This window comes from Silurus aristotelis (assembly GCF_946808225.1).
Source record: "Silurus aristotelis genome assembly, chromosome: 5".
NCBI classification, from domain to species: domain Eukaryota; kingdom Metazoa; phylum Chordata; class Actinopteri; order Siluriformes; family Siluridae; genus Silurus; species Silurus aristotelis.
This window is the reverse complement of record NC_139578.1, coordinates 7460609-7484415: the sequence shown is the minus strand read 5'-3', so window position 1 is coordinate 7484415 and position 23807 is coordinate 7460609. Positions and strand designations below refer to the sequence as shown.

The following is a 23807-nucleotide window of genomic DNA, read 5'->3' as shown; positions in this document are numbered from 1 at the left end:
CTGCAAGCTTCCCTGATGCCGCTTGATTTTGAAATAGCAGAGCTTTAACACAAGGCCCGTCCAGGCGAATTACTACCCAAATGCGGAACACGGATTCCAGATGGATCAGCTCTCGGATCAAGCCGATTTTTTTTTTCAGGGCATTTCCACAAAAACCTGCTTCGGGAATAATTAATTGGCAAAACATCTCTTGCGCATGATCATCACCATAGTGCATAAGCTCTGCTTTGTAATTAATGTATAGTGCATGTCTTAGTATTTGAATAATCAATCCGGGGTAGCCAAGCAGTGCATCGAGTTTGGATAATTACAATCAATTACCAATTTCATGTAATTCCATTCCCTGGCTACCTTGTAATAGTAGATCACCTTCGAGTTACCCCACAGGGATTTGGAATAGCATAACACACTGCTTACACACACACACTCATACTGCTTACACACAGGCGAGATTTGAAAAAAAAAAAAAGTTCTTTTCACTCATTAAATCCACTCACACTTCGGCCAGTCGGCTCATCTAATCCTCACGGGGCTCTTGGGCCGTTAGACGGCAATCAAGGGTCAAGGGGTGAAGTGCGACTAATTTATTCATTCAGTCAGATTTCCTGTGCAGATGGCAGGCAGATATGCTATCACTATGAGAATCCCATTGGTAGGGAGAGGCCTACTTCTCTTATCTGATCTAAGCGGCGAGGACTTATCAGCCTCAGACGCTGCTCTGCTCCGCCGCCACTGAGATGGAGGAATAAGAGGCTTATATGTGATTCGGCCGCAGATTTGCAGGAGGAAAAAAGTTTTGCTGGGGTAAAAAGTAAAATTTTTGAAAGGTGTATGTGTAGGTTGTCAGTGTTTAAGGTCTGCTTAAGATGTCAGTTGTAGGTCAATGCTAAAAGACCCATCCAATGTTTTTAAAGGTGCATTGCCCTATTTTGCCTTTAAATTTGTTCTAACCATGAGTCCATTCTCTTTCACAGGACGAGCCCTGTCGAGTTTGACTTGCCGGCAAGAGGCATTTATTCTAAGTATAAAGGACGGACCCAATCGGCACCATACTCCCCATACCATTCCCCCACGCTCTTTTCTCTCCACCCCTTCCCCCTGCCCCACTGAGCTCTCCGCTCACCCCTCCTCCTCCTCAGCCGACCCCCACTTCCAAGATGGACCTTCACCACCGAGCCGCCTTCAAGATGGAGAGCTCATCGTACCTCCCTGGGCCACTGGCGTCCCCAGCTCTCATGGTGCTGGCATCAACGGCTGACGCCAGCCGTGATGCCTCTGCCCCGTGCCAGCAGCCCCGGCCATTTGGCGCCCCCGTCTCTGTCTCAGACAAGGACGTGCACCTACCATTCGCCAACGGCTCCTATGCCTTCGCCTCCGTCTACCACCGGCAGCCTGGCTTTGGTGGACGTGACTTTGCGCCCTCTCTCCTGCACCTGCACCATCAGTTTGCACCACCTGGCCTGGACTGTCCGCCATCCATCGGTGTGCTCAACCACGGTGCTGTCGGAGCTTTCCGGCCCTTCGCATCGCCACCAGAAGAGCGTGATTCGGCCTCAGGTGCCTACCAATCAGCTTTCACTCCAGCGAAGCGCCTCAAGGGCTGCCTGGAGGCAGAAGCATCTCCACACCTGCGCTACTCAGACGCCGAGGGCAAAGAGTATGACTACGGTGGTGCCCACGTGCCCTCAGGCTCACCCGGTGCCCTCAAGGCTGTGGAGGATGCCGGAAAGAAAATCTTCGCTGTTTCTGGCCTGCTGTCTGACCGCGAGGCCTCATCCAGCCCCGAGGACCGCATTGAGCGCTGTGAGTAACTGTTTACCTTTTTACCACACACACACACACACACACACACAAACACACACACACACACACACACACACACACACACACAGACACACACACACACGCACACACATTCTATTAAAATGCATTTTGACTCTGTTGATAATTTTTTTTAAGCTGAACATTTAATGTTTAAAATTTCCATTTATATTAAATATATTTACAGCATTTATAGGTATTAAACTCCTAAAATAAAAAAATGTTTACAACAATTTTATTCAGTAGTAAATTGTTCATATCCCTGTGGAAAAAAACAATTAGTCAGCATGCATAAATTAATAATATTTGTATTATATCGTATCAAATCATATACTAAGCTACAACAAAATATATGAAACACAGTATTAAAACACAATGGCAAAATCACACATCACAATCACACATTTCCATTTTCACAGTGTATTTACAGTGTATTTTACTAAACTAATGATCTCATATCATTCAAAATTTTTATATTATTTGTTAAGGTAGATATGGGGTCATAATGTGTGCAGAAGCCTGCAGAAAAATGCTTTTATCAGTTTGTCTGTGTGACACGTTTGAGCCAAATAGTGTCCGTGTCACAGCCAGTGTGGTGGTGATGTTTGGACAGGGAGCCCCGGTGCTCCTCCACCTCACATCAATTCCACAGATACAACTAAAAAATGAAATTGAGTGGTTTCGTGTGTGCGTGTGTGTGTATGTGTGTGTGTGTGTGTGTGTGTGTGTGTGTGCGTGCGTGCGTGCACGTCAATCCATAAGGGATCTCCAAAAAGGGAGTTCAGGGGTATTATTGAAGGCAATCCATTCTTACTTCTCTTACTCAAATACATTAGGAATTTCAGTGAAAACACACGTGCACACACACACACACACACACACACACACACACACACACACACACACACACACACACACACACATATGCACACTTTCCTTATTCTATCTTGGGGCATATTACCTCTTGTAGGTTTGGAGCAAAAATTCCTAATGGGGATTAGATTAAAACTGTCATACATTCCTATAATTATGGATGCACATACACACACACACACACACACACACACACACACACACACACACACACACACACACACACACACACACATGCACACACACATTCAGAATCTACTCTCCACCTACATTTGGCTCACCTGCTGACACAGAGAATGTCAAAGTGTTTTAGCTCTGAAAATGTGTGCATGTGCATGTGTGTGTGTGTGTGTGTGTGTGTGTGTGTGTGTGTGTGTGTGAGTGTATGTGGATGAATGTATAACCTACATTATTGTTTGTATTGTCTTTTTTTTTTTTTTCATTTTCTCCTACAGCTTATTTGCCAGGTGTTTGTCAATTTCTTGGTTTTTGCTACTTCTCTATTTTTTCTCCCTCTATCTTTCTCCATCACAACGTTTTTGAACTCCTTCGTGTTTCATTAAATTTTACTTTGGTGTGTTTATACACACATCCTCTGCGACAGGCAAGCAGGTCAGGAGAGGCAACAGAGAACTAAAGAAGAGAGAGAGAGAGAGAGAGAGAGAGAGAGAGAGAGAGAGAGAGAGAGAGAGAGAGAGAGAGAGAAGGCTAGAAGGAGAAAAGGAGAGATGGAAACACCCTTGATCGAACAGATGAGAGACAGAGGCAGCGAGCTGAGACTGATCGGATAAAGAGGCTGGCATGCAGGCATGCAGTGCTGTGAATGACACCCAGCGACCGAGGTAGACAGGAAGGAGAAAGAGGGAGATGAGAAACAGACAAAAGGAAGCATCTCATCTAGGATTTCTTCTCCGACAGGGTCTCGTTTGATTGAAGGCATGTTTTAGCGGTACAGGATGTTTTTTTTTTTTTGGTCGTTTGTCCATTTGGGTGGTGGGATTATGACGCCTCAGCCTGGGCTCAGATTAACTGTGAGATAGCTGCTAATTCCGGCCTGTATTAATCTGATGCTCAGAGTATGCGATAAGGGGCAACACGAGAGGGGATTAAGGAGGGAGCAGAAGAGGCTCATGGCCCTTTCTCCAGCTTGGGAATATGGAGGAGAAAATAAGTATGAGAATAAAACTGGTTCTCTTGGCTTCTGTCTTTCTTTCTCATACACACACAGTTCTTTGGAGCTGTGTCTAATTAGATTAAACCTTAGGTCCACCAAGGGCCTTAATGCAATTGAGTTTCTAGAACCTGGAGTAGAAGAAACTTAAATTGGGTTTCCCTTGACTGGGCAATTTGCTACTGATTTTGAGTGGTATCCTCTTATTTGCTGTGTATGTATTTATATATATATATACAGTGAGGAAAATAAGTATTTGAACACCCTGCTTTTTATTTCATCGTAGGTGCATGTCCACTGTGAGAGACATAATCTAAAAAAAATAAATAAATCCAGAAATCACAATGTATGATTTTTTAACTATTTATTTGTATGATACAGCTGCAAATAAGTATTTGCACACCTGAGAAAGTCAATGTTAATATTTGGTACAGTAGCCTTTGTTGCATTTACAGAGGTCAAACGTTTCCTGTAGTTTTTCACCAGGTTTGCACACACTGCAGGAAGGATTTTGGCCCACTCCTCCACACAGATCTTCTCTAGATCAGTCAGGTTTCTGCCCTGTCGCTGAGAAACACAGAGTTTGAGCTCCCGCCAAAGATTCTCTATTGGGTTTAGGTCTGGAGACTGGCTAGGCCATGCCAGAACCTTGATATGCCTCTTATAGAGCCACTCCTTGGTTATCCTGGCTGTGTGCTTCGGGTCATTGTCATGTTGGAAGACCCAGCCTCGACCCATCTTCAATGCTCTAACTGAGGGAAGGAGGTTGTTCCCCAAAATCTCGCAATACATGGCCCCGGTCATCCTCTCCTTAATACAGTGCAGTCGCCCTGTCCCATGTGCAGAAAAACACCCCCAAAGCATGATGCTACCACCCCCATGCTTCACAGTAGGGATGGTGTTTTTGGGATGGTACTCATCATTCTTCTTCCTCCAAACACGTTTAGTGGAATTATGACCCAAAAGTTCTATTTTGGTCTCATCTGACCACATGACTTTCTCCCATGACTCCTCCCATGAATTGGCAAACTTAAGAAGTGCCTGGACATGTGCTGGTTTAAGCAGGGGAACCTTCCGTGCCATGCATGATTTCAAACCATGACGTCTTAGTGTATTACCAACAGTAACCTTGGAAACGGTGGTCCCAGCTCTTTTCAGGTCATTGACCAGCTCCTCCCGTGTAGTTCTGGGCTGATTTCTCACATTCCTTAGGATCATTGAGACCCCACGAAGTGAGATCTTGCATGGAGTCCCAGTCCGAGGGAGATTGACAGTCATGTTTAGCTTCTTCCATTTTCTAATGATTGCTCCAACAGTGCAGTTGCTCCAACCCCGTAGCCCTGTCCAGCCTTGTGGAGGTGTACAATTTTGTCTCTAGTGTCTTTGGACAGCTCTTTGGTCTTGGCCATGTTAGTAGTTGGATTCTTACTGATTGTATGGGGTGGACAGGTGTCTTTATGCAGTTAACGACCTCAAACAGGTGCATCTAATTTAGGATAATAAATGTAGTGGAGGTGGACATTTTAAAGGCAGACTAACAGGTCTTTGAGGGTCAGAATTCTAGCTGATAGACAGGTGTTCAAATACTTATTTGCAGCTGTATCATACAAATAAATAGTTTAAAAATCATATATTGTGATTTCTGGATTTTTTTTTTTAGATTATGTCTCTCACAGTGGACATGCACCTACGATGACAATTTCAGACCCCTCCATGATTTCTAAGTGGGAGAACTGGCAAAATAGCAGGGTGTTCAAATACTTATTTTCCTCACTGTATATATATATATATATATATATATATATATATATATATATATATATATATATATATATATATATATATATATATATATATATACATATATATATATATATATATGTGTGTGTGTGTGTGTGTGTGTGTGTGTGTGTGTGTGTGAGAGAGAGAGAGAGAGAGAGAGAGAGAGAGAGAGAGAGAGAGAGAGAGAGAGAGAGAAAGAGACACAGAATCTTCAAAATCTTTCCAGGTGAGAGCACAATGAATAAGCCTCTCTACTGTGAACCAGGAAACCTTGCTCCAAAAACCCCATCATGGTACCACTGCAGCTGATAAAGACTAACGTGAGAGGCTTATCTTTGTTTTTTTCTACTTAGAATACTGATTTCTTTTTTTTTTTTCAGAAGTGAACATTTCCAGAACTTTTCATTCCTGTTTCTCTTTTTTGTTGTCTGAATATGTGAATTCATACAGTACATATAGTATGTATGATATATGAGTGTGTTTGACAGCTAGGTCTTTGTTTGTTTTGCCTTCCTCAACCTTTTCCTGCACAAATCTTAGACGAAAGAGTTACTGAACCTGCCCCGAATCTCCGTCCGCAATTCGAGCGAGAACCTCAGCTGGAGCAAAGATGCTAGAGTGAAGGGGAAGGTATGGAGAAATGGAGATAAAAGGGAGAGATAAAAAAAAAAAATGAAAGAGAGTGGAGGGGAACGGCAAAGGGACGAGCGATGAGCTGAAAGGCAGACAGCAGCTGCCTTCCTGAGCAGTCGAAATAAAACGAGGGAACGAGGGAGGGGTGGGGAAAGGAAGAGGGAGAAGAATCCTTAAGACAACAGTGCACAGCCACGCAGGCTTCCTTCCTGATGTGACCAGGCCGTGAGCTGTGTGGGCCTGTCGCCATAAATCCCTTGCTGATTTACGGGGCAGTTCCACACTTAACCCCCAGTGCTCCATCTAGACTGGATTTATTTCCACCTGAATTGTGACAAACAAAAAAAGTAGAAAAGAAATTCTCTTTTTGTCGTGTATCACATGCATTGTTATGCTAACAAGCCCGAGTGAGGCCGTGGTGCTGAAGCATGGAGATGTATTTCTGTAGATATTTTTGCAGATCGTCTCTCCTGCCACTTTTGCGCTCGTCCGTCAGCCGCCGGCTTTGAGCCTTTAATTATCTGCCGTTGCTCTCGGTCGCCTCTCTTTCTTTCTCCCCTTCTCCCTTCTTTCTCTCTGCCTCCTCGGTTGCGATTGATTGATTCCTGTTTTCATGTTCCTTCGATTTGCCGGCGTATATCTTTTTCGGGGCGCATGCGGTTATTCCGCTGTCTCCTTCCCCTTTTTTCTGAGGCTCTGAAGAGCAACATGTGCTGACAGCTGTTAAAACACACACTTTTTTATTATTATTATTATTCCCCCCTTTTTTTTATTTCTTGTCTCTGTCAAACACCAGATTGCACCGGGGTTGTTTGTGTTTCCTTTGGATGCAAAAAAAAAAAAATAGAAGAAAAAAGCTTTTTGCAGGCAGAAGTGATAAAATTGAAAGGAAAGTGTAAGGAAAGATGAATGATGACATCTTCGGCTGATGAAGAGTTAACATATTCATCTCTTTTTCTGCTCTTCTTGTTCAGCTCTTTGCTTTTCTCTCTCTGTTTCTCTCCCTTCTTCCTCTGTCACGGTCTAGTGGCAAGGTTAAGTTCAGTAAGAGTGTTCTAATAATTAAGCACCACTGCCTGCGCTTTCCCAGATGTTAAAAGGCTTGTCCTCACATGGAACCTCCTGGTCAGGTCCCCATCCCTCCTCTCATCCCAATATCCTTTCTTTGTCACTCTCTCCTCCCCCTTTCTTGTTTGCCTTTTTTTTTTGCCATAAGCTTCAGCGATAGACGATGGACTGGGTGGCTTATTTTACCTCTCTGTCTGTCCCTTATTTTGTCCTCTACATTCCGTTCTTTCATGCAAGAAGGACAAGATGAATTAAAAGCGGTGCAGTTTGGACCGAGCAAAGTCCAGTTTCAGTTTCAGCGAGAGAGACAGATAGAGATGTAAGCTATGAGGGTGGGTTGGTTGGAGGGGTTCTTTTGCTCTGTCTCTATATCGGTGTCTTCGCCGCTCTGGGTGGCAGGGGGACAGCAGGTGTCAGTGCAGTAGCCCATAGCTGTGTGTGCATGTGTGTGTGTGTGCGTGTGTGTGGTGCGTGTGAGGAGCATTGGACTGTGCCATTGTTGCAGCATGACGCAGATCAAGGATTAGTGCTTCCCGCCTGCGCTTTGTTGGCTGCCTCACTCGAATTGGACACAGCCACCGTTTGGGAAATTAACAGGGGAAAATGAGATGATCACATGCATCCTCGTCGGAGAAACAGCTGGGTCCTCTACGCAAATGTGTACCCCCACTTCCTGTTCGTCAGTGTACTGTAGCATACACAAACACACACGCAAACACTTTCGCATGCAAACATTAATAAAACCAGGGTATAATTTGTTCCCGATTTAGTTGATGTGTTATCAATTGTAATTATTGTTAACACTTTACATATGAGCCAAAGCTGAAAGAGAATGTAGTGGGGCAAAGGGGTTAAGGGGTGTGGGGTGGGGGCTTGTTATTATTCTCCTCCACACATATGCAGACATATTCACACATGCTGCACATATCTCCAAGGTCTTGGGTCAGGCGTGTTCTTTCCTCCGGTCCAGATTTTGGGATCTGCAGCAGCTTCAGCGAGGCCTAATAAAATTGTCTACCGGGTCCAATAGAAACTCGCAGCTGGTATCACTTCCATGCTGTTCCTGCACCAGGTCATGGTGTCAGGCCTCAGTGTTGATAACTGGTGGTGTTCCTCAGAAACTCCTGTCATTTCTCTCTCTCTCTTCTTCTCTCTTTTACTCTTGCATTCTCTCTCAAATGCAGATGTGCTGAAAATCCTGTTTCCCCAGAGTGCCTTAAAGAGGCAGGAGATGAAAAACCTCCCTCACTGCTAACTGCTTCACCACCCAGAGCTTGAGCACACACACTCACATTATCTCTCTCTCTCTCTCTCTCTCTCTCTCTCTCTCTCTCTCTCTCTCTCTCTCCATCTTTCTACACACCCGTAATCTAATCTTCTCTCCTTTTGCGAGCGCACTCTTCTGTGACAGACTTTTTTTTTTTTTCGGTTTGGCTAAAAGACACAAACATATCATATATATTTATTACTTTCCTTAGATGTGAATTATTTAATGCAAGTGATTACAGAGTGGAATCCTAGGAGCATTAGAGGCACCTGGTCCTTATTTAAAAAAACGACACTCTCTGTGTGTAAAAATCGGGTTAAAACCCAGCATCCTGAGAGGAACCTAAAGGTAGCATACCAAAGGTGGCGCTAACCTCGTACACCTGTGGATACCTGCACTGAGAAGGCGCTCCATTATTTTGAAGCAGTGCATTATTACTGGTGAGTAAGTGTAGGGAAAAGGAGGCTCAGGAGGATCTATATGAAGTTTCTTTCTCTGAATGCCAATGGCCTGCGCAACCCATTGGAAAGTGTTGCCACTTTGCTGTCACTCTCTGTCGAGGTGCTCGCAGCAGCCTGATTAATTATTTAGCTGCATGTATCATCTATTTACCTTAGTAATCCATCTGTCAGCACGCTTATTGATCCAATCCTGCATTCTAATTGTGCATCCTCGCGGCACAACTAGCTCATATTTAAATGCAGCGCCTGTCACTGCGCCTGTCTGTTTCTGGAAGCCGGTAGCTGTTACCCTGCCTGTTAGCTGTTGAAAAGAGTGGCATTGAGCTACAGCTGGCTTGTAGAAACTAGAATGTGTGGGAGTTTTCTCTCTCTCTCTCTCTCTCTGTATCTCTCTCTCTCTTTCTGTCTCCCTATGTCTGTTTCGCGCTCTGTCACTCTCAGGTGTGACCGCATTGTACCTCCTGCCATGGTGCATGTGGAGATGTCGCTCTATTCTGAGTGACTGCGGTTCAGGGTGAAACAGAGACATAGAGGGAAGAGATGGAAGAAGTGAAAGTGAGGAGAAAGTATAAATGAGGGCATCTGTGTGTGTATTTGTGTGTATATGTGCTTTTTTTCCCCTTCTTCCCTGCCCCTTCGCTTCCCTGTTTCAGTCTTGGTTCTTGTTTTCAAGTCAGTGCTAACTTTTAACTGAGGAGGAATCTCTCTTATTCTCCCTCTCTTTCTCTCTCTCTCTCTCTCTCTCTCTCTCTCTCTCTCTCTCTCTCTCTCTCGCTCTCTCTCTTAAGAAAGTGGTCGCAGCCTCTTGCTGTGATTGACAGGAGTGAGATGGCAGGCAGTTAAGAAGCTAAAGCTGCTTTATGAGAGCTGTTGTTTGAATGCATGTGTGTGTGTGTGTGTGTGTGTGTGTGTGTGTGTGTGTGTGTGCGTGTGTGTGTGTTTTTTGTGTCAGATGAGGTACTTAAGAATCCCCCGATTGTGGTCCGCTGGCTCAGTTGTCTACTAACAAAGCTTTTGACATAATTGAATACAGCACCTCCTGTGGTGAGGAGATAAGTGTATAAGTGTGTGTTCATGTCTGTGAGTGTGTTTGTGTGTGCGTGTGTTCAGGTGTATATTACGTGAACATTCTGTTGAAGCACAGCATGTACGTGTTTATCTCTACCTCCTTAGTTAAAGATGTGGGGAAGTCACCCCCTTTGTTGAAGCAGTTCCTCCCCGAGTCTAATCAGAGAGGACACGTGAGCTCCCGGCGTGAGGCGGCGTGCAAATGCAGCGATCAGTAAACACTCACTGAGTTAATGACATCAATCAATGGCCTTTTAAAACTGCAATTTGATAATTACAATTATCAATGCCTGCCACCGTATACATTACAGCCTCTCCTCTCGGCCTTTCCCTCTCTCTCCCCCTTTTTACTCTCGCTTTTATTTCATGAGAATGGATCCGAAGCCCTATTATCCTGTCAGCGGAGAACGTGTTGGAATCGAACTCCTTGCGTGTAGGCTATCATTTTACTAGGGCTGCATCAATACTTAACATCTTAATTTAGAGGGATTTTAAGGCGAAAATGGGCTTTAGGACTAAAATAGGACCAATATGTAATATGGAATATGGTTTCTTTTGTATTATTGTTATTCAACCCCTGTATTAACAATTACTTGTGGAGCTGTAATATAAATCTAGTGAAAGAAGGATGGGGAAAGAGAACCTTTTGAACAATTCGTTTTCAAAGATCAGACTTCAAACCGACACTTAATATTATTATCTTGCAAAAATGGTTTTCCGCTGCCTTTTGGTCCTTTCAATGTTAGCCGGCAGTTGTTAGGACCGCTGTCTGAGCTGAGGTGTCTTCCTGTCTCTGTTCTCTGTCGCTGTCTTTCACAGCTCCATCTGATTGGCTGGGCCATGCTAAAAGTTTATTTTCACCACACATCAAAGACATGTCCACAACCTGAGCACATTGCTTTGCGGGGGGCGTAAAATCTTCTTAACCAGAGACTCCCTCTGCCCCACTTTAGCCCTATCAAAGCCCTTAACTGTCTCTTTTCAGCCTCTGAGGCCCCAGGGCCTGGTGACCCCGATCGGGGACAATTTCATAGGCGCAGAGCTGAAAATTGCCGCCGTCAAAAATGACACCTAAACGTGCTAAATGGGGGTCTAATCTGGAATTCTGCTTTTATTGGATGCAATTCCCCCTCTCTTTTACCCCGACGCGACGACCTCTCTATGTCGCTGCGTTGTTGGGAGTTAAGCTGCCTTTCACACGCTCGCTCGCGGTGCTCTGCAGGTGCTGTTTGGATATGGGCCGCCTAATATCACACCCCCGCACCAGAATGCTCGGCATTCTCTCCTCTGCCCTACTGAGCTGAAGAGTGCAAATCTGCCACTTCTCCCAACACAGATACCCCTCTGACCCCCATTCAGGGATATATTGATTTTTTTGAAGCTCGCTCTAACACTGAGCAGATGAGGGGGGTAGTAATGGTGGACGCTCGGGCTTGGTGCACAGTGTGATGGTCCTCTTTGCAAGTCTCCCACGTGCTACTCGTGCCAACATCAAACGATCTTCTCTAGACCTTTCAAGACACTATTGCTATCTCTGCATGAAACGCTACTCGGGCGAATTGCACCAGGGTGCGTGTCAAACAGAGTTTGCTTGTTTGTTATATGTCGCCGCTATATTGCACGTGTGTGTGTGTGTGTGTGTGTGTGTGTGTGTGTGTGTGTGTGTGTGTGTGTGTGTGTGTGTGTGTGTGTTGGGGGGGTCATCTAGTTTGCTTTGTGGGGTTTAAGTCGTGTTTACTAGGGGCCTGTGCGAGCCAGAGGAAAGATCCATGGTGCAGAAAAAAGCTAAATAAAGTGAGCACGTACAAACAAACTGCGTCAAGGGAGCATGGTCTAGGTCTCTCTGTGTGAGGCCATCCTTCAGTGAGCTGTCCTAAGCCATGCTTTTTACCTCTGAGTGTGTGTGAGAGAGAGAGAGAGAGAGAGAGAGAGAGAGAGAGAGAGAGAGAGAGAGAGAGAGAGAGAGAGAGAGAGAGAAACAGTAGAGCGTGGGCGGCTGGAGTGGAAGCTTGTTTTCTCAGACAGACTTACCAAGTTGAACTTCACAGAGGAATGTTTCAGTTCGTTTGCTCACGTGTTTGCATTTCATGCAGTGATGCACAGGAGGAAGATGGGATTTGTCTATTGCTTTGCCAGCAAGAAGCAAGTTTCCTCCCCATCCTCCTCTTCATGAGGCTTTTGTTTTTGGAATTTTTTTATTGCAACAAATACCTCAGACAACACCGATGTGAGAAAAGCTCAGACAGATGCTCAGAAAATGCTCAGACAGATACAGCTGCTACTATACTATATAGTAAGGTCTATCCAAACGCATGTACAATAACCTGTCACATTTCTACATGTTTTGCGGCTGGTCAAATGAAAAGTGGACAGAAAAACTTTGCATAGTATTATATATCAACATATCAAGCAGGCGTCTGTGTTCTTGGGTATTTTTTAACTTGCGGTTTGCTCAGTGGTACAATCGCAGTGTCAGGGTCAAAGGGCAACCTGGAGCTGTGAGAACAGGACTGAGGTGACCTCCACCTTCTCACATGGGTTTCTTAGATTCTGCGATGTCAGTACTTCGGCGAAAAAGCACGTGCGAGTGAAACTTTAAACAGTGCGCATTCAGTAGATGTATGCATTACTTGACATGGATTTCTGTGAGTGCATTGTAAGGAATTGTGGTTAATCAATCCATCATCAGTTTATGATATACTGTATAATGAATTTCTGCTAATCTAAGCAATGGAAATGAATGCCCTTTTTTTTTTTTTTTTTTTACTACACTCATATAATCCTTTATATGTATTCCCATAGCTCATGCTTTATTATACATAGAAAGATCGTCCCCTCTGTTTAAGGGGGGGTCCAATCTTAGGGGGTCATTCTTCCTATAGGGTCGTGGCCTGCTGTGTGTTAATAATACGCTGTCGATACCGTGACGTGATGAGCAGGCCTGTCTGCTCTGGACTGTCCTGCTCTCGCACATCCATCAACTCAGTGCTCTATGTCAATAACCAAAGCCCATGCTAATGGTGGCATTTAAGCAGCAGCCCTGACAAATTAACCAGCGCTGCTTTACAAGGGTTAAAATATTCATCATGTGTGTCTGTGTGTGTGTGTTGCACCGGGCCTTATAATGTGTCACTGGAGCTCAGAGCTCTGCGCACTACATCACTCACATTGACCTCCCGTATCGCCCCGGGAGCACCGGGGGGTTAAATATACTGCCTAGTTATACCCAGACAAATGCGACACTGGGCTATTTTTTACCTTCTTCTAGTGTCTCTTTTTAAGGTGAGGTTCTTCAAGGCAGCATGTAAACACCTATGTAGATGCTTGCCCTCATGAACCTAGTAAAGGGGTGTTATATAGTCCAGGACCTTCAGCCTTGCCTGGCTTGCTGCAGCACGTGGTGCATGTCTATGTTCAAGACATGAAAGCTCCCTGCTTTCTTCGGACCACTATTCCACTCGATTTCAGTATCTCACCCCCCCCCCCCCCCCCCCACACACACACACACACACACACCCCCCAACGCCTTAGCCTTGTCTCCTTTCCCTTCCTCCTTTTCTTTTTCTTTCTTATTCAAACTGTCCATCAGTAGCCTTATAAATAATTCATTGCTCTCTCCCTGATGCCTTGTCACCTTGCCTTCTTATTTGCCACCTTGTCTCCCTCCTCTCACTTCCCCTGCACTGGCCGCAGCGTAGCGGAACACCACAGGAGGCGACGAGCCTCAGACCACACACACACACGCATGCACAGTGCACTCACCCTCTCTCTTTCTTTCTCCTGCTCCTCCTCTCTCACCCTGGTACACCCCTGTCCCAGTGGTCATTGAAAGAGCTTCTTCTCTGTTCTTCGTTTATACCTTGCTAATTAATAGTTTGTCCTTTCTGGAGCGTCTCCTTCCTTTTAGATCGGTGCAGTCTCTGGAAACGTCTTGAGTTGGAACCGTGCATGCATATACCATCCTCTCGCACATGTTTTGTTTTCTTTACTCCTCCTGAGATTAAAAGGCAGAGCTTTTATGTTTTTTTTTTCCATTTTCAGCCCCTGCTGGGTGGCTTCCACTCAAATGTGTATTTTTTTGAGTTTTTGATTTAATATGCCGGCATTACATAGACAACAGGGATCGAATGTTCGAATGGGCCTCAATAGAGCTGTGAAGCGGGCATAGCTGGCGTAAGAGCACATAAGCCACAAAGTAAAGAACCAGGCCTCATCTTACGTCATGAAGGGGCCATGATATATTTAAAATGCAATGGCCATACAGCATACCGTGTGTCAGGAAAGAAAAGAAAAGGAAATCTTCTTCTTTTTCTCTTTTTTTGTTTCTAGTAATTGAATCCCTTACTGTATCTTTAGAGCGAGGGGGGAGGGGGGGGGGAGTCTAACCAGCATAGAGAAATTAAATAATGTCGCTATTCGAATCATTTGAGTTCAATACAAATAAATTCAAGTCATTCTGACACGTGTTTATTTTTCTCCCTGTTTAGGAAATTGCTCATATCGAAGGCAGATGATTATTATCAAATCAAAAAATTATTACGATCAAAAAGCAGTAAGCTCCCTCATGCATGCTGTGTGTGTGTGTGTGTGTGTGTGTGTGTGTGTGTGTGTGTGTGTGTGTGTGTGTGTGTGTGTGTGTGTGTGTGTGAACAGATATTGGAATTCAGCAACGAATGTTGTATTCATGAGCAGCAGCCCTTGTGAGACTTCCAGTCCATACAGAGTAAACACACTTTCTCTCACAAACCCTCACACACGCTCACACACTATGTCTGCACAGAGCTGTCTCGAGCACTAAGCATTTAGGACACTGTCTGTAGCACGATTAATACGTATCAAAAAATGTCCCCTCCACTTTCGCCGGCTGCTTTCCTCCGGACTGCAGAATCAGCAGTGGCCCCTCAGCCCAATAAGAAAACGATCAATCAAGCAAAGCTCTGTGATAAATTAGAGACATCAGCAGCCAGAAGGGAGGCAAGATCGAGCTGGCAGGGTTCATAGGGCTAGGCCATAGTCATACACACCATACACACAGTGATTGTGTCCTCATATGCACTCATATTTAGGTAAAAATAAGGCTAGGAGATAGGATTATAAAGTAATATGCGCTAATTGCTTTTTACATCTTGAATGGGATTCGATAGCTGCATTCAGAAAATGCATTTTTCGACACGGGTCTTGGGATTTAAAATCTTTACTCATTATATACAGTGATTTTTAACCCACTTTATTCCACTTGCTTTGCTTTTAAACTGTGAATATCTTTCTCTTTCTCTCTCTCTCTCTCTCTCTCTCTCTCTCTCTCTCTCTCTCTCTCTCTCGCACTCCTCCGATAAATTAATTGTAACAATGACAGCTCATGGTTCCTGGGCCGCCCGACTCATCTCGTGGTGACTCAAGTGACAGCTTTAAGGCTTGTTTTATTTAAGGCCACCTGTAATTACACGAGTATTTTAGCATATGTACAGAGAGAGATATGATTCATCTGCCAAGTGGGAGCTGGTAAAACATAGAGGGAGGGCAAGGGAGAAGAGATACGCTCTGGCAAATAAAAAAAGGGGGCATCTGTTGCGACAAAACGTTTCCCTTATTATGTCTCATTAGAGGCAGAGCCAAGATAAGGGTAACACCGGCTGTGAACGAGATCTATTGCTGCCTGAGCTGAAAGCCTCTGGCTGAAGAAAAGCCGATATCTCTGACACAGTGTGGGGGCTATTATTGTACATGCTTGAACCGGGCCAAGAAAAATGGCCGCCCTCTTTTTCCGGTCCGACCCTGCAGAGTGGGAGAGAACAGATAGTGCTTAGCACTAGCCCCCCGTGCTAATTGGCGGCGCTTTTATCGGAAAGATGTGTGGCGTAGTGGGTGAAAAAAATGACAGGGCCCGTTAATCCTAGCCTATTGTTGGCGCTACGGGAGAGCCGTGTCGGACAAATCACCCGGGGAGAGTGCCATCAAACCATGCCTTGGCCATGCACGTTTAATGGGTTATGAGCTACAGCGCCACTCAGCACGTGAACGAAAGCCGCCGTCTCCCTGCCGAATAAATCAGCGGCAATTAGGCGCGTGCACTCACGCGGGAGGCGCAAATGATCATTAGCTGTAATTATCCCGAGTGCTAAATTACTACCTGTAGTCTGTGTTTGGGTAACCGAGGAAGAGAGAGATGATCTGAAGGTACCACGGTGGCCTTAATAAAACTTCATTTCAGGGTTCATTAGGATGCCAACAGGTGATTGTTGGATATATGATTATATATAATCCACTTTAAACTTTCACTTGATATAAACCATTCGAGAATGGCATGGCTATGAGTCCGACTTTCAAAAGCACGACTCTGTAAATCAGGGCAAAGCACCAGTATATAACCCTGATGAGGCCACTGTGTAATTTACAGTGTTGTAGGCTGTGGTATCAGTCTGGAGATTGAAAAGCATTGCTAGTTTAAGATCTAGTGTTCTTTGAGGGAACAGGCCAGACTTGTTATCCAGCTTCATGTAAGTGTAACCACAACCAATCTGTTTTTCTACTGAAGATCTTGTTTCGCCGTAACCATATACATCATGAACCTGCAGAACTAGCAACAGCCATGTCCTAGACTTAGCCTACTGACCACACGCATTAGATTTAGCACGCGTGAAACCGTGACGCATCGGCACCACCTGAGCTCTGACAAAGAAACTCGTTGGCCAAATGATTTAAAAGGGTGGCCTTCTGCCACTTGGTAATTTGGTGAAATTAAAGCTTAATCAAGCATAGTGGAGGACAACTCGTGAATAATTTAGCAGGGCGGAGAGAGGCAGAGAGCTCGAGGGACACCAGAGAACGAAAAGCAGCTCCAGCGAGATGAAACTGTGAAGAGATCACGCCTGCTGCGATGGGTCCTTTTTCCTGCCTATGGAATCGATTGGTCTGACATCTCATCACAAGCACTAGTGGAATTAATACCCAGATTCAGAGTAAATTAAACATGGGCATTAAGTGGTTCATTTTCCTAGCACTACAGCGAAAAGATGGCACAGATTTGTGCCTTTTCTAACAAGGAACAACAGACTTTATCTATTACAGCTTCAAAAAAAAATCTACTCAGAATGGGGCAGTAAACAGTGCAGGCCAAGAATGACAGTCCAAGAGTGCAGGATTTGATTCTCGGGCCTTAATAACTGCTGCGATTTTCAGGCGATTTTCAGGTGCAACCACTTTACCCGTATAACTTTTAATATCTTGTTTCAATTTCCCTCGCTTTGATTTATTTCTCGTCGCAGCAAAGTGTTTCATTAACACAAAAGCCATTAGTCATTTCTAATGAAACACATATTTGCACTTTTTTTTCTTCTTCTTTTTTTTTTACAAATTGAATTTTTAATCAGGCAATGATAGGATGGATAAAGTAAACACTATTTGTCTTCGAGCTCTTTGCAGATGGCAAGGTGAGCTAGCCCCGGGGTCAGAATTAAGATTGCTCTTGTGGGTGGGAAAGCTGGTCGTTATTCTTTGCGACAAACTGACAACGAGAGTTCGGAGAATAACTTTTTTAAGTTGTACCCGATCATGTTATCTCACTGTAAGTTTGAGTCAAGTATATCTTGGGGTGGGTTTTGTTCTTTGTGGACCTCTCTCTCTCTCTCTCTCTCTCTCTCTCTCTCTCTCTCTCTCTTCCTCTCCTCTTGTCTGTGGGTGCGACCCCATACTTGGGCAAAAGTGCGAGAATGAACTGCAGGCTCTGGGAGAGAGTGTGAGAGCTGGGAGGCCTCTAATGGAAATGAACGCCGCACCGCATCGTGCCTTTTGTGGTGGCCCGCGGACTCTGATTTTATTAAGTACTCTTTAGAGAGAGAGGGAAACACAAGAGGGGAAAAGTCACTGCACCGCATGTTAATTAGGGACGCTGGAGGAGCTGGCAAAGAGAAGAGAGTTTGTTAGAAGAGAAAAGGAAGAGGAGGTGGGGGGGGGGGCTTTGTCTACGGCGCTTTTAAAAGGAGGGGAAGACTTTTTGCGTGCAAACAAAAAACAGATTTGCTTGACTGCGCTTTCCGAGGAAGAGGGTGAGAGAGAGCTGTTTCACCATGTGCTTACCTCACTGGCCTTTGAGACACATTGTCACTCAGTGCACACATCCTTCTTGCATCACATCACATACAGAGACTTGTCCATTCAGTGCACTGTGCCAAAAAGTGACATACCATTACGTGGTACTAAAGTCCTCGCGAGGCCTTGCCAGATTTAGCGCCTTAAATGGAGCTCAAATCAATCGGTTTTCGGAGCTGCTTTGGGGTAAAGAAGTTTCCGAGTGTATTATGTGTGTGTGTGTGCGAGGTGTTTTGGGGGTCGAGGCGAGCTGGTGGGTGAGCAGCAGGGATGACGGAGGGGGTGGCTCTCGACTGAAGGGCTGAAAGGGAGCGTGATGGCTGCTCAATGGCACCACCCAGCCTGCCGTGAAATCAGAGAGCTTGGCCAACAAGCCAGCCCCTGCCACAGCTCTGCTCGCTGTGTGTGTGTGTGTGTGTGTGTGTGTGTGTGTGTGTGTGTGTGTGTGTGTGTGTGTGTGTGTGTGTGTGTATTTATGTGTGCGTGTTTGTCTCACAGGGGGTCGAAAGGAAGAAAGCAGTCATGCAGCATGCTCCCAATCTCCTCCACCCTCCGAACTCACCCCCCTAAACCTAGTTACCACTCTCTCCATCTACATTCTCTGTATCCTAATGCTCCTCCTCCTCCTCCCTCCATGCCAGATTGTGTACTGTAAAACGACAGTGAGTGGCCTTGCTGAGCAGTTTAAAAGTAGTTAGGGGGTAGATTGTGGACATGCTTTACTGATCAGGCCATGAGGTGCTTTAATCTGGTAATGGCTACCGTTCGGGGTGCTTTTAAAATCCTTCGTCGTTCTCATCCATTAGAAGCTGTTTTGTTTACCTCGTTTGCTTTCACACTCTCTTTTAACCTTCTCTCTCTTGCTCTGTCTGTTTCTCCCCCTCTCTCTCTCCCTCTCTCTCTATTCACCTTGTTGCCAGCTGTTCATAATGAAGTTTACTGTTTATAACAGGGTGGGACACACATAAAGTTCTTACCGTTTGTATCAGTCAGCGTCTGCTCGTTTTTTTTAGGCCCATTCCCCTGACTTTACAACTCTCTACTCATAATCAGCATGGGGCTCTTGGATGTTGGAGTTTATGAGAGCGCCTGTCTGCGCGCGAGTGCTAATTTTTCCACCGGCGAAAGGATAGTGAGAGGGAAAGGTAGAGTGTGTGGCAGTGGGGGGTCCTGTCAATTCAGGTTAACTTGGGCAGGGATGAAGATCCTGGGAGGTCAAGAGACTAGCAGTGATACCCCTTCTCACTCTCCCCTTCCCCCTTATCCCAGGCCATCCTCCTTTTTTCTCACCCATTAACCATATTGTTCAGCCTGAGAAATTTAGTGCTGGGCAAATGCTCTCTTTCGATGAGGCACCTTGGTTTCTTTACTAAATGCTCACGTCGGTGCAGAACAGGAAAATAAAGGAATGTACCATTATGAGTTTTGGGGTGGGGTTAATAAACGAGGGATTGAGTATGATTTTGGATTGAGGTTACAGCTTAGATTAGCTAAGCATACATGTTGGGCTCAAGCCTGGCCAGTGGGAGAGTTTGGGGTTTGGAAAGGGGTCCGTATAGGACTCTGTAAGTAGAAATATCTTACATTTTAGCTATAAATTGTTGTAATAATATATAATATTAATACTATATGCTTAGGAACACATCGAGGCCTTAAGTAATGAACTCAGAGAAAATTTGGGCCCACCAGAAAAGCAATCAAAAATGAAGAGAGTGTCCCTGAACCCAGGGTCGAATGATAGATGGCTCTAAAAGTAAGTCCTGCAATCAAATACGTGAGATAAATCCAGTGTATGCACCTAATAAAAAAAGTTCCATCTTGTTTCCAGTGCGGTCATCTTGTCCTCCGGCTGCTCTGATCGAATGCCTTGCTCTGAGGCTCTTAACGCCAACATTAGTTCCTTGAATTTAGCTTCACACTATAAAACACGGTGCGGAGTATGCGTCCGCCCCACTTCCACTCGTTAACCTTGGGCGATACCTGCCTCGAATTGGACCATAAAGTTGTAGTTTTAATGGACACAAATCAACGCCTTGCTGCGAGTTCATTTAATTAAACTGTTCGGCTTCGGTCCAGTCCTGGAGCTGATATTTCACATCGATTTTTACTTTATGGTGGCCAAGAGTCATTCATCCTTGCGGTTTTTTTTACATATTTGTCATCGTTGGTAATGAATGATGTTTCAAAAGTTGGTTATCTGCTGGTTTAGCACACAGTCTGGATCCTTTTAGTTTTTTTTTTATGGAAATAATATTATTATTATTCATACATTCATTCATTCATTTTCTCCCGCTTATCCGTAATTCGGGTCGCGGGGGCAGCAGTCTAAGCAGGCCCCTGCCTTCGACTGCTGCCCAATCCTCACAGCACCGTCCCTTACGGTCCCTCCTGCAGGTGGTGAGCCCACGGGAAGATTATTATTATTATTATTATTATTAATAATAATAATAATAATAATAATAATAATAATAATAATAATAATAATAATAATAATAATGGATCCACAGATCCACTTAGTATCAGGCAGATATCAGCAAAAAATTGTAGATCAGCTATTGCAGAAAAAATATAATTTGATGTAATCCTGAATAAAAAATAAAATAGAATTGGATTTGAAAAAGATGTATTCAAAATGCTAATTGTTTTTTTTGTTAGGAGTGATTCGTTTTTTTTTTTATATTGATATTTTAGGGCTTCCCTATATTTTGTACTATAAGTGTGTAAAAATTCTAAGGAACAAAGTTATGTGCACTTAATTTATACTTTTTTTTATACAACTTTGTGGCCGCTTTATAACCTCTGTCAAGCTGCTTTAAGAATGTGTTAAAAGAGCTATGCTTATGGGAACAATAATGATGAATGATGAAATTAGAAATTATTTGAATTAAAAGTTAATTCTTTTTTTTGTCTCTCAAGATTTCTTGGAATCTTGGTAGGTTGTAAAGTGCTGCCAATTGATATCGAGTCTTAAATAAATACTAGACTAATAATAATAATAATAATAATAATAATAATAATAATAATAATAATAATATTAATAATAATAATAATAGTAATAATAATAAATAAAAAAAAAAAACCAACATAATGATGATGATGTGGTGGTGGTAGTGGTAGTGATAGTCATGATGAAAAACTCTTCCTCTTTTCACCCTGAGATGTTCTGAAGCATTTTTTCCACTCATCTCAACAGGGAACAAAAGCTCCCTCATTAACTGCCACGTGATTTAAGCTTAATGTTAATGAAATAGAACTAGAGCTCCATGCCGAAATGAACCAGACCCAGGCTAGGAGATTACTAATGCACAATTATCTCATGCTAATTGCTGTTTATGAATAAAGAAAAGCGCTTTAATTAATTGACACGGGTCGCGTGTGGATGAACCAGGCGTGTGTGTGTGTGTGTGTGTGTGTGTGTGTGTCTGTGCGTGTGAATGAGAGAGAGCGTGCGCGCGTGCTCGTGCGTGTTTTACCTGTGAATCCTTACAAGAGATTCGTTTTTATACTAAGCGCCGTGAATGCGTCCATTTTTATATAGTCGGTAGTTAAATGTTTATATAAATATATATATAATGCAATTTTTTTTTACCGACTTTTCACTATAAAAAAAAAAACAGAAATAAAAAGTAAAGTTTAAAAATAAATGATATATATCTATATGGTATATACATATAAAACATCAATATTATATATAGAAATCTAGAAAGAGAAATCATAATATTTTATAAAACAGAGTCTAACGTGTTGTAAATTATGCGCAAAGAAATCCGCAATATCACTCGATTTGGTTTATGATTCGAATTCAGTTTTTATTATTATTATAATTAATAATAATAATAATAATAATAATAATAGTAATAATAATAATAATAATATATATATTATAATTTATAACAATTGTTATTATTGTTATTATTATTATTATTATTATTATTATTATCATCATCATCATTATCATTATTATTATTGTTGTTGTTGTTGTTGTTGTTATTATTTCGTTCTAGTTAGTAAAATGACGCAATAAAATGTATTTTTATTTTTATCCCAATTCTGTGTCTATCTACACTCTTCTTTCTTTCTTTCTTTCTTTCTTTCTTTCTTTCTTTCTTTCTTTCTTTCTTTCTTTCTTTCTTTCTTTTTTTTTTTTTTTACTTTTCTGCTTAAAAACGATACTGTTTTGTGTTTTATTTCCCAGTTATCTTTATTTCACATGTATTTGTTTATAGTCTCTTTTTTAGTTACAGATTACAGATTGCTTTTTTAGCCGCTTTGTAAGGAAAGTAAAAGCTGCGCTGAAAACACTCATCCATTTCAAATCACAGATGGTCTTTTGAAAGCCCAGTCTCTTGTGTGTGTGTGTGTGTGTGTGTGTGTGTGGTTGGTTGGTTGGGGGTGGGGGTGGGGGGTGTTTAGTGCGATTCTCTTTCTCCGTGTCCTTGCATTTTGCTCTTCGCTGTTTCTTTGTGTCTAACTTTCTTTTTTGCAGCTCTTTTGTAAAAGTCGTCCCCTCCCTCCCTCCTGCCTTCTTTAGCTCATCTGCCCCGTTTTTCACCCTCCAGCTCATCTGAGCTCTTCGGCTCCTCCTGCGCTTTTTTTTCTCCGCGCGCCCGCATTCACATCGAGTACACAAGTGCCAAACCAATCTAGTGTTTACACGTGCAACAAAGTCTACAACACGATCATATAATATTACAAACAATCCGGTGAAATAATCATGAACATGAATGTTAATACTACAACAAAAAACTATTTCTATCATTCATGAATGTTTGTTTGATAATTAATGATTTAATTATTTATTTTATGTATTTGCTTGTCTGTTTTTACCTGAAATTAATTTGAGGTCAGAAAAAAACTTTTTGTTTTCTGACAGGATTTCGATCTTCTGAAATAAAAAATCCAGTAGATCTATCTATCTATCTATCTATCTATCTATCTATCTATCTATCTATCTATCTATCTATCTATCTATCTATCTATCTATCTATCTATCTATCTATCTATCTATCTATCTATCTGCATGCCTATCTATCTATCTATCTATCTATCTATCTATCTATCTATCTATCTATCTATCTATCTATCTATCTATCTATCTATCTATCTATCTATCTATCTATCTATCTATCTATCTATCTATCTATCTATCTATCTATCTGCATGCCTATCTATCTATCTATCTATCTATCTATCTATCTATCTATCTATCTATCTATCTGTCTGTCTGTCTGTCTGTCTGTCTGTCTGTCTGTCTGTCTGTCTGTCTGTCTGTCTGTCTGTCTGTCGTTATATATGTCAGTTTGATAGTCCATTTATTGGCTTTTTATATATTTTTTAATCTGCATTTTACTTTAAACTTTAAGTTGGGTATTATACTGGAATGGAAAGCAAAGACTCTGAGATCATTGGGAAAAGAAGCTTGATCAATTGTGTAATAAATGTGACCCTTTTGCAACTACACAGTTTTCCAAAAATGACCTTTGCATTTATTCATGACCTGCTTAATAATAAACCCCTGGATTCATTCGTTCCAGCGCTCTAAGAACGCTAACTAATTTTTCTGTCTTTATTTTAA

The 23807-nt window shown here is 42.9% G+C and overlaps 1 protein-coding gene across 8 annotated transcripts in view; it reads left to right on the top strand.

The window, feature by feature from the left end:
- Positions 1 to 23807, top strand: part of rnf220a (ring finger protein 220a) — a 118285-nt gene that overhangs the window by 8504 nt on the left and 85974 nt on the right. For all 8 annotated transcript variants that reach the window (XM_083541758.1, XM_083541757.1, XM_083541756.1 and 5 more), the window contains exon 2: positions 975 to 1803. In XM_083541758.1, the coding sequence (XP_083397884.1) occupies positions 1158 to 1803 (646 nt within the window). In that variant the 5' untranslated portion in view covers positions 975 to 1157. The remainder of the gene's footprint in view (positions 1 to 974; positions 1804 to 23807) is intronic.